The sequence below is a fragment of the Sinohyriopsis cumingii genome, chromosome 8 (genome assembly GCF_028554795.1).
Source record: "Sinohyriopsis cumingii isolate HCF-2022 chromosome 8, ASM2855479v2, whole genome shotgun sequence".
Classification (NCBI taxonomy): Eukaryota; Metazoa; Mollusca; class Bivalvia; order Unionida; family Unionidae; genus Sinohyriopsis; species Sinohyriopsis cumingii.
The window spans coordinates 107935758-107948047 of NC_142968.1; the positions used below are offsets into that span (position 1 = coordinate 107935758).

General features: G+C 31.4%; 1 protein-coding gene across 2 annotated transcripts in view; it reads right to left on the reverse strand.

The window, feature by feature from the left end:
• Positions 1-1117: 1117 nt before the first annotated feature.
• LOC149794343 (cilia- and flagella-associated protein 44-like) overlaps positions 1118-12290 on the reverse strand; it is a 108068-nt gene continuing 96895 nt past the window's right edge. For both annotated transcript variants that reach the window (XM_089968493.1, XM_089968492.1), the window contains 4 exons: positions 8165-8361; positions 5668-5893; positions 2785-2919; positions 1118-2142 (listed from right to left, as the gene is read on the reverse strand). In XM_089968493.1, the coding sequence (XP_089824619.1) occupies positions 1942-2142; positions 2785-2919; positions 5668-5893; positions 8165-8361 (759 nt within the window). In that variant the 3' untranslated portion in view covers positions 1118-1941. The remainder of the gene's footprint in view (positions 2143-2784; positions 2920-5667; positions 5894-8164; positions 8362-12290) is intronic.

Consider the following 12290-nt stretch of genomic DNA (forward strand, 5'->3'; position numbering starts at 1 on the left):
CTCATTGAAAAAGATTGCTCATCATACATCAATAATAGCTACACAGTAGTCCTCTCCATTACTCTGAAGTTATCTATGGGCTCCACTATAGGTTTCACCCCACATCCTTCACAACTGATCACCCACTTTGAACTCAAGAGACAAATCTCTCTTGTTAATGGCAAAGTGGAACCTCTTGTGTGTTCTTTGATCATTATCTAAAAATATCCTTATGAACCTCTGGGTGAAGCATCCTTCGAAACCTTACCTTGAAAACATTCTTCCTCCTCTCCCTATCATCAGTGAGAAGTGAAATTCATGTTTGGTCAGTGGAAAAGGTATGTTTACATTTTGATGGTAACTATGATTTCATCTCTCTTCTTTGTCAACCGTAGTTAATAGCCACAAATCAGCTCCCTTAAGTAGCTCCTTTTAAAACTGTATTTCCCACATCTATTCTGGGTATTAATCAAGATAAACTCCATTGCTCAGTTAGAGCATTATGGTTCTATGTAAAAAAGAACACAAGGGTTATCTCCCTCTAAAAGATACTTCAGATATTTTGGCAGTCACCATCTTGAGGTTTTCGGCTATTAAAAGAGATTATTAATTTCTCACTGAGAGATAGTAACCATTCATGAAAATCAAAGCCAGATTTATTGACTATTTATCAAAGCTTCTCAAGGTAATGCCGAGAGATCTTGTAACTGATGCTTGTTACAATTTTGCACAAGCTCATCAGCCACTTGCCTATATTGTTGGTCTAACATCACACCCTATTGTTGGTCTAACATCACACCCTATTGTTTTAAGCTCCATATGTGGTTCTCCTGGAAACAAGATGAAATACAAAGATCAGTTGGGGAGCTGGCAACTCTAACATCACCTTTTCAAAGTTGGCATACAACCAAATTCTTAGCCACAGTTTATTCAATTTCTTATACCATAGATGGTAGTGTCTAAACATTTAGGACCCTTTTTGGCATGCTGATTGCTGCTATGAAACTTTGAACCCTTGTTGGGCTATATTACTGGAGTCATGAATTTAGAATCTGACATGGATGGAAAGGTGGATGGGTAATGATTATTTCTATGTCATCTTGTCCATTCGGTGCAGGGGAATAAAATAACATTAAGGTTTGGTTTTGATTTATCTGTTTTTTATTTGCATTAAATTAATATATCTTTTGAGAATACATGGACGGATTTCATAAAAATACAAATACATTTTGTATTCAAACAACATGGGCCACTAAATCAGTGCACCTGATTTAAACTGATGAATTTATACGGAGAGAAATCTTTGATCCAACTGCCTTTTCATCTAAAAGACTGAATGATGGCAATTTTTAATTTTTACATCTAAATGACTGAAGCTCAAAAATGAAAATTTACTTAAAATTTTCCTTTATACAGTTCAGATGCAATTTATAATACTTTTTCCTTTCACATACTGTATGCTAAAAGGAAATTTAGTACAATTAAAAGCACTTCTAAAGTTAGGTTCACCTTATGAAATATTATTCTCTTTTAACTATATTAAAATCTCAATAGCGTAAACACGCACATAACCTAGCAATTCAGTTCAAGATACCTGTAGTTGGAATGAACAAGGTTTAAAACAATTATGGACTTTTTTTTTGAATCTTAGAAACAAGATCAAGTAGTGATGGGCATTCAAGTCAGACATGTTCAAGCTAATGAGATTGAACTGTATTTCTTTCCTATCTTGTCTCATATCAGAAAACTTTATTTCCTTAAGATTATATGCCCATGGAAAACGATAATAAGCCTATGGACAACTGTAATTCCACATCATTTCATAAATCCTGGACTACCTAAACTGACAGTGTTCAGTTTGTTCAGGCTCAGATCCATACCAGAGATGTGCCAGCATCACAAAACAAACACATTATCACAGAGTAGTTATAGTCCAAAACACCAAAATTAGCTTGACATATTCTATTGGCTGATTGTTCTCATGTTGGGTGGGCTCTGGGGTAAGGGCGGCTGAGCAGGTGGGAGAATGTGCCCTCCTTTCCGTGATAACAACATGATCTCTTCTTTGAGAGCATCAATTTCCTGAGCTTGAAGCTGTACAAGCTGTATCAGCCTCTGACGTTCATGAATGTCGGACTTACGCTGACCTGAGTACTCCTCTCCCTGTCAAACAAAGTACAGAAGAAACATTTGTGTATGAACAGCTGAACTACTCTATAATAAGCACATAAAATAAGAGGATCATAAAATGCACATTATACACCTGCCCCATGTTTAGCAGTCCTTAAATGTTTGTGCAAAAATGATTTTTGCTTCTTTCAGCCACAGTTACCCTGACCTTTGAACTTTTGACTCCAAAAGATAGACTTCTTCATTATTCATATTTCAAGCCATCAACATTGTCTTAATGTCATCAGATAATGCATTTGACAGACAAACACAGTTCAGAACTTAAAATTTAGGCTCTTTGGAAACCATCAACATGAAAAAAATTGAGTGTTCATAATGTTTTATTTTCTTTCAAATGAAAATTACAACTGACAGCAGAAAATATTTTCAAAGTATAACAACACTATTGGAGGCTGCATGATTGTCTCCATAAACTGACTAACACAGTGTCTTTTAAATAACAAAATAACCAATTAACCAAAAAATATTATATTGAAAAGATTCAAATTGACATCGTTGTCATGAAATCCTTGGAAGAAAAAAAAACTGTTTTAAGGATAAACTGAAGTCTAATAAATAATGCAACTTAACAGTGACTTAATTTAGAGACACTATTCTAAATATTTTATAACTTACCAAATTCTTCTGCCTTGAATCCAATGATTGTTCAAATTTCTTCTTCTCTGTTACAAGTGTTGACAGGTGATTAAGTCTTTTTGTGTTTTCTTTTATCAATTCTGTTATTCTAACTTTCTTTTCTGATAATTTTTCCTGAAAGGAAACAAAATTTACATGATGTATCATTTATAATGTTAGAAGAAACATGTATTACAGCAATGACAAAACATATAATATATTACAAATATAAACAAGGCACATTTGCCATCAGCACATTTTTACAATAAATTAAGGTGCAAATTTCAGTGCAACTCCTTAAAAAATCACCTCAAAAATGAAGAATTTGTGGATAATGACAACCCTATGTGTAGACAGGATAATTGATAGGCAAAAGATGAAAAAAATGTGATATGACATGATTCAATATTTAGCACACTAATTTTGATCACAAACAAACTGAACTAATTTTGATCACGAAGAATTTTAAATTTTCAAATATATTTTTTTTAAAAAGACTGTTCCTATTGTTCGTTCTCAATCGAAATAATTATTTCTTGTCCAGTATACATTTTCCTATGATTTCATGCCCAATATACCTTATTTTTCCTATGATTTATTGTTCAATATACATTATTTCTCCTATTATTTCTTGTCCAATATACATTATTTTTCCTATTTTTCTTTCCCATGATTTCTCATCCAATATACATTATTTGTCCTATGATTTCTTATCCAATATACATTATATATCCTAGGATTTCTTGTCCAAGATACATTCCTTTTCCTATTATTTATTTCCTATGGCTTCTTATCCAATAAACATTATTTTTCATATGATTTCTTTCCAATGATTTCTTGGCCAATATACATTAATTTTCCTATGATTTCTTGTCCAATATACATTATTTTTACTATTATTTCTTTCCTATGATTTCTTGTTGAATATACATTATTTTTCCATTGATTTCCAATATACATTATTTTTTCTATGATATGCCTGGAGGCTGCATTGTAAATTTACTTTAAAGCTGAGTCTGTTTATCATCAACAGAAACTGTTTGATACAAAAATATCACACAATTCTGCAGTAGTAGAGGCAGACCTTATAATCACAAACTAGCTGAATATGAATGACTTATGGATAGGTGAAATCTTGAAAGCAAAGTAAATCTAATTGTTCTGAAAGCAAAGTAAAAAAGCAAACTGAACTAATTTTGATCACAAAGAATTCTAAATTTTCAAATGTATTTTTTTTAAAAGACTGTTCCTATTGTTCGTTCTCAATCGAAATAATTATTTATTGTCCGGTATACATTTTCCTATGATTTCATGTCCAATATAAATTATTTTTCCTATGATTTCTTGTCCAATATATATTATTTCTCCTATTATTTCTTGTCCAATATATATAATTTTTCTTATTTTTCTTTCCTATGATTTCTCATCCAATACACGTTATTTTTCCTATGATTTCTTATCGAATATACATTATATATCCTATGATTTCTTGTCCAAGATACATTCCTTTTTCTATTATTTATTTCCTATGGTTTCTTATCCAATAAACATTATTTTTCCTATGATTTCTTTCCAATGATTTCTTGTCCAATATACATTAATATTCCAATGATTTCTTGTCGAATATACATTATTTTTCCATTGATTTCTTTTCCAATATATATTATTTTTCCTATCATATGCCTGGAGGCTGCATTGTAAATTTACTTCAAAGTTGAGTTTTTTTATCATCAACAGAAACTGTCTGATAGAAAAATATCACACAGTTCTGCAGTATTAGATGCAGACCTTATCATCACAAACTGGCTGAATATGAATGATTTATGGATATGTGAAATCTTGAAAGCAAAGTAAATCTAATTGTTCTGAAAGCAAAGTAAGTCTAATGGTTCTGAAAGCAAAGTAAATCTAATGGTTCTGAAAGCAAAGCAAATCTCATTGTTATGAAAGCGAAGTAAGTCTAATGGTTCTGAAAGCAAAGTAAATCTAATGGTTCTGAAAGCAAAGTAAATCTAATAGTTCTGAAAGCTAAGTAAATCTAATTGTTCTGAAAGGAAAGTAAATCTAATTGTTCTGAAAGGAAAGTAAATCTAATGGTTCTGAAAGGAAAGTAAATCTAATTGTTCTGAAAGCAAAGTAAATCTAATGTTTCTGAAAGCAAAGTAAATCTAATTGTTCTGAAAGCAAAGTAAATCTAATTGTTCTGAAAGAAAAGTAAATCAAATGGTTCTGAAAGCAAAGTAAATCTAATTGTTCTGAAAGCAAAGTAAATCTAATTGTTCTGAAAGAAAAGTAAATCAAATGGTTCTGAAAGCAAAGTAAATCTAATTGTTCTGAAAGCTAAGTAAATCGAATGGTCCTGAAAGCAAAGTAAATCTAATTGTTCTGAAAGCAAAGTAAATCGAATGGTTCTAAAAGCAAAGTAAATCTAATTGTTCTGAAAGCAAAGTAAAATCGAATGGTTCTGAAAGCAAAGTAAATCTACTGATCATGTACAATTATTTCAGGTAGGTAACTATCAAACCATGACTATCAGATATAGAATATTTGTCATTTATATTTTTGATAAGTAAAAGTCTGAAGTTATTCCCTAAGTTTCATAAATTTCATTTGATCCAAGCAAGAGAGTAAGCTTCTATTTATCACATAAAAACTTTTTCAATAAAACAGCAAAAATGTTAAGTGAACTGACTTCAAAATAAATATAGATGCCTCAGCTATCACATTTTTGCCTTACATGACATCAAAACGTGATGCCATCAGGTATTATTGTATGTGTATAATACTTTAAAAAATACAATATGGGTTTATTAACCAAGATAATTCACTAGTCAAATAAATATTTTCTTTCACATTATTTTCTCTACTACCTAAATTACTTACATCCCACTGTGTAAGTTCTTCTGAACACTGCATTTCTGTCATTCGCATTTTTTCTTTCAGTTCCTCTATTGTGCGATTCACAGTGACAGTTTCCAATTTTTCAAGATCTACAATTCTGCCAAACTTGCTGATCAACATCTCATCACATTCTGCCTCCATCTCCTGTATCTTCTGTTCAAAAATCTTTCTGTCCTTTATCAACTGAACATGGGTTTTCTTGGACTCTCTGAAGAACAGTGGAATGTGATATATCATTTTTACACTCAATACAGAGTATTTACAGCTGGATATGGGAATGTTACAGCTAGATATAGGAATATTTAAAGCTGAATAAATGAATGTTACAGCTGGATATAAGAATGTTACAGCTGGATAAAGGAATGTTTACATCTGGATATATGAATATTTACAGCTGCATATATGAATGTTACAGCTGGATATAGGAAAGTTACAGCTAGATATAGGAATGTTTAAAGCTGAATAAATGAATGTTGCAGCTGGATATAAGAATGTTACAGCTGGATAAAGGAATGTTTACATCTGGATATATGAATATTTACAGATGCATATATGAATGTTACAGCTGGATATAGAAAAGTTACAGCTAGATACAGGAATGTTTAAAGCTGAATAAATTAATGTTACAGCTGGATATAGGAATGCTACACATGGATATAGGAATGTTACAGATGGACATAGGGATATTTAAAAGCAGAATATATGTTACAGCTGGATATAGGAATGTTACAGATGGATATAGGAATGCTACAGCTGGATATAGGGATGTTTAAAGCAGAATATAGGAATGTTACAGCTGATATATGAATGTTACAGATGAACATAAGAATTTTGCAGCTGGATATAGCTATGAATGTTACAATTGTGAAGACAAATGTTAAAGAGGATGAATTTTCATGCCCTGTTTTAAGGAAACTTTATAAGCCGAAAGCTTAAAATAAATCTTAAAACTCAAAAATTACTTACAATAGTTTTAATAGTTGCAGTGTATTTGTACCATGAAAATGTAGCATGCAAAGAGAGGAACCAAGTTACCATAATTCTGAAAGAACTGCAATTTAACATTAATCCAACTGAAGTTTAAGAATGTAAATACTTTTCAATACTACATCCAAAAGGTTTTAAGAGTACATGAAATGACAAGATTTAATACAATCTCCTATATTAATACAAAGAATGATGTCTGTAAACAATGTTGATAAACCTTCTTCCCCTTTGTGGTTTCAGAACTCAGGGACTACCTTTGGTGTTGTAGCTGTCTGATAATGAACTAATTTCCTAACAAATTAGATATTATTGATAGTTTGTTCCCAGGCCCAAATTTTGGAATTTCCGTTGTTTTTACTGTTACTGCTATTACTACCTCAAGACCTAATTTGAATTTCCATTCTTCTGACTATAACTGCTACTACAACTTCCAGACCTAATTTGAATTTCCATTGTTCTTAATGTTACAGTGATTACTACCTCAAGACCTAATTTGAATTTCCATTGTTCTTAATGTTACTGTCATTACTACCTCAGGACCTAATCTGAATTTCCATTCTTCTGACTATAACTGCTACTACAACCTCAAGACCTAATTTGAATTTCCATTGTTCTGACTATAAGTGCTATTATTATATCAAGGCCTAATTTGAATTTCCATTTTTCTTATTGTTACTGCTACTACAACCTCAAGATCTAATTGAATTTCCATTGTTCTGACAATATATTGCTACCACAACCTTAAGACCTAATTTGCATTTCCATTGTTTTAACTGTTACTGCTATTACTATATCAAGGCCTAATTTTGAATTTCCATTGTTCTTATTGTTACTGCTATTACTATATCAAGACCTAATTTAAATTTCCATTGTTCAGACCATAACTGCTACTATAACCTTAAGACTTAATTTGAGATTCCATTGTTCTTATTGTTACTGCTATTACTACCTGAAGACCTAATTTGAATTTCCATTGCTCTGACTATAACTGCTACTACAACCTCGGGACCTAATTTGAATTTCCATTGTTTTAACTGTTACTGATATTACTATATCAAGGCTTAATTTGCATTTCCATTGTTTTAACTGTTACTGCTATTACTATATCAAGACCTAATTTGAATTCCCATTGTTCTGACTCTAACTATAACTGCTACTACAACCTAAAGACCTAATTTGAATTTCCATTGTTGATTATAACTGCTACTACAACCTTAAGACTTAATTTGAATTTCCATTGTTCTTATTGTTACTGCTATTACTATATCAAGACCTAATTTGAATTTCCATTGTTCTTACAATATACTGCTACTACAACCTGAAGACCTAATTTAAATATCCATTGTTCTGACTATAACTGTTACTACAACCTCAAGACCTAATTTGAATTTCCATTGTTCTTACATTGCTTTTTATTGTCTTTATGCTTGACTTTCCAAATCTGTAAATATTCAAATGAAACAATGTACAGAAAAAGAAAATATGCACTAACTTCATCTGTTTTTTCTGTAAATGCTTTTCTTGTTCCAGTTCCTTTATCCTGCCCTGAAGGCGTACCACTCCAAAGGAGTCAAAAATAAGTGTTTGTGATAAGTCCTGTGGCAGAGCCCCATTGACCATGTACTGAATCTGGTGTAACTTAAGGGAGACAACCACATCTAGGTCATTCAACTTCTGCTGTTTCTCAAGCTGAAAGAAAAATCAAACGTACTTTAATAGTTTTAAAACTGGCTTTATGGTAGAAAACTTTCAAAATACTTGTATATGGACTGCAAAGCCACTCTGTCTGTTGAGAGTGTTCTACGCAGTACATGTTGAAATAGTAACTGGAGTATTCAAAAGATTTACAAACATTCAATGTATCATGCGGATATCACTCAATGAACTGCCATCTATGAATACAAATAACTTTTAGGTTCTTAGCTAAAAAGTGTTAGCCTGGGAGGGCTGGATTTGTAAGGAAGTAGTAATTCTCCCAAGGTATTATGATTGGGTAATGTTTTGGAAGAAGAAAGGAGCTAATACAAAAAGAAGAAAATATTATTCAGTAGCTGATACAATTATATTCCGATAGGAAACAAATTCTTATATAAATAATCCCAATGGCTGAAATTTTTGGAAAACTTCTAGACTATACAAATTGTGACCAGAAGTTGTGTTGATTTTAAAAAATTTCTTTTCAAGTCCTGTCCTAGATAGACTCATTATAGTTCCTGGACCCACATACAGAAAGCTGAGGAGATCATAGGACCCCTGAAGTTATTAATAAATGTGAAAATCACACAGAAGTACTATTCCAATCAGAAAATCTCACAGGGGTCAAATTAAAAAATTCAAGTAAAATACACCAAAAACTAAGCCAAAATAGAAACGTACAATTATAAGATATTACAGAGGATAAAGGCACTAATGCTGCCTATGCACATCACATTCACTCCTTATGAAATATTATATCCATTTCAACTAAACTGTTTACTAACTTTAATAAAGAATTAAATAATGCTCACAAATCTCGGAACATATTCTTTGTTTGCTTTGTAAGTAAACTCATTTCATTTCACAACAATGTAGCTTTTTGCCATCTGACTCAACCAGAATAAAATGTACACATGACTGGTAAATTGTTTTTCTACCCTGTCTAGCAACCCTAGTGCAGGGCATTTATCCCCTGGAATTGTCAGTTGTACATGGTCACTGCACTTTCCATGTGTTAGTAACTTTCTTTATTAAAGATTGCTGGAAGGTATATATGAAATAATAGTCTATAAAATTAAATTTCTAATATATATTATTTGTTACTGTTACTTGTTTGGATTTACATTTTATCACAGGTTTACAAGTAAATTACAGGTAATTACACTTCCTGTACAAAATCAGTAGTTCAGGGACTTGTGTGTAACGTGTGGTTCATTTGGAAAATTATGCAACCAGGTTAATGATCATGAATATTCATGAAAATTTCCAGTCATTCAGAAAATTAAATGATGGTCAGTGCAAAATTTGAAGAATTAAAATGTAAAATCCATGACGAAGATTTTTTGATGCAGATTCAAGTATTGACTGAATATAATCCTCAAAGTTTATAAATTATCTTTACATACCATTAGATTCTGCATATTCTCATCTTTAATTTCATATATAAAACGTCTGTTGCAAAGGAAATCATGTGTGCTAGATTTTGCTTTAAAGGGAAGAAAGTTTTGAGGTTTTTGACTTCATGAAGCGTGTGGTACAGACACCATCTTGAACATTTTATAATATTAGTAAACAAACATTTGTAACCATTAGTATAAACACTATTTTGATCAGTAAATGTCCACAATATAGTTGCTATAACTTATGGCTAACAAACACAATGATCTAAATCAATTTTTAGAATTTATTCATGTATTTTAAAAGTGCTCATCGTTTGTGAATTTGTCGAGACAAGCGGTCTTCATAACTACTCAAAATCGTAGTTAACAAAAAAATTTTAGTTTTCTCATTCAAATCATTTGCTAGTTTAAGAAAATAATAAAAATTGTTTTGATTATAAGTGAAAATTATAAAACTTACAAGCCCCTTTTTAAATTATCATGAATACTAGTTTTACAAAAAAAATACTATAATTATATATAGTACAGTAGTTGGTCCTCGTTTGTAGACTGATGTGTATGGAAGTTATTCCAGTAATATAGATTTCCTTAGCTGTTCCGGCCTTGTGGTCCTTTTGCACTGCAGAATGGATTATCCTGGCCCCTTCTGCTGGATATATGAAATAATACTGAACCATGTCCATGAACAAATTCCATCTCCAATCTTCAAAATGGAGTTGTACTTGACATTAGACTTTCACTGAGAGTTCATACAGAACTGCTAGTGAACTTACAAATGTCATTTCAAAGTAGGACCCACAATTTAATACTTTGAATAAAAAATCCTTTGTAAAGTTCATAAATAAAATGGTAGTATTTTTACATAATTTTTCTTAGTTAACTTTGTTACCAACTACACCTGCAAAACATCTGACAGTACAGATGCATTCAACAGGAAAATTTACAAAGGAATGTTGAATTTCATAGCAATATCTTTAAAGACAAAAAGTTACATTTTAAAGAACAAACAATACTGTCTTGGGGCCATCATCTAGGATAGCAAACCAGGCCTTATATAAGACTAAAATGAATCAATTTTTATCAACTTTAAGTTACTGTAATTTTGGTTTTAGTTGCAATACCTTAACAATTCAAACTGATTTGAAGAGGTTGCAATGAGATTTTAATTTGGAATAAGTTTCCTTTATTTATGCTATCTTTAAAAAACAGACTGGGATTGCTATTCTGTCATGTTTACATTAAAGATGTGCAACAAATATGTTTAGCTTACCCGTTCAATATTAAATAACTCTTGATATAAGATTTTCTTCATTTATTAATTTCTTTATTCATTGTTCAATATACTCATAATATTTCAAATTCAAATATTGTGACTGTTCTCGTTACAGAAACATTTAGGAGATATCTTTCAGATGACTATAGTTAAAGCTTTCATTTGCTGAACATAATTACATCGTTATCCAGGTAAATTTGCAATTTTTTTAACATTCTTTGGAAAATACACATGGTTCTTTGTTTTGTTTCTCATCTAAATTTGCAGTATTTGACACTTCATTCTTACAATACAGTGGTGTTTTTAATGGTAACTTGTGCCAGCTAAAGCTTTGATATGTTAAACATAAATACAATGAGCTGTCTTGCTAAATTCTAGCTTGGAGACTGACATATATTTCAGAGGTTTCAAATAGGCATCAATACTTTGAACTTTCACATAGTATCTTGTATTCAATACTGAATCTGAATGAATATAGACAGAATATCTATATATGGTTCATGTATATATCTATATATGGTTCACGTATATATCTATATATGGTTCATGTAAGAAACTTGTGCAAAAGACCAGCTAACCATCATTATCTATTTGAAAGCACATGGTAACAGAGCTGTTGGGAAGGAGTTCAATATAGGAGTCTTCTGTTAGGGAGTGGAGAAGAATGGCAGGTATAGTGAAATTTTTATTATGATGACAACAAGGAATTGGATGGATTTGGCTGTGTGCATATTTCATACAATCTGCAACTTATTAGCATAAGAAATAGCTGGACCCTCAAGACAGTTTGTTTGCATTTCACATACAAGAATATGGATCACACTGAGGAAAAAAAATCAGATCTAAAAGAAGCTACTCAAATTGCACATAACATTTTGTCATATCTCACAAAATGGTGTTTGACAGAGTTACAGATATGCACTGGAACAAATCAATTACAAAACTGTTCATATTACTTCTCGTGTCATTAACAGTGTTCAATTAATTTGCACTGAGTGAACCAGTAATGGAAATTACCAAAGAGTCAGTGGCAAGACCCAAAACTAACTCTTCCATCTAAAATCGTGATATTTCAAGCTGAAGATTAAAAAGGTACTAATGAAGAGGAACTGACTGACTGATGTTTAACAGAATATCTGCATATGAATGACCAGTGCCAAGATAATGGCTGCAAAGTGTCTTGCATAGACCTACACCATGGCAGCCAACCTAGATTGGTCTGGGAAGGATTCAAACAAATAAACCATTCA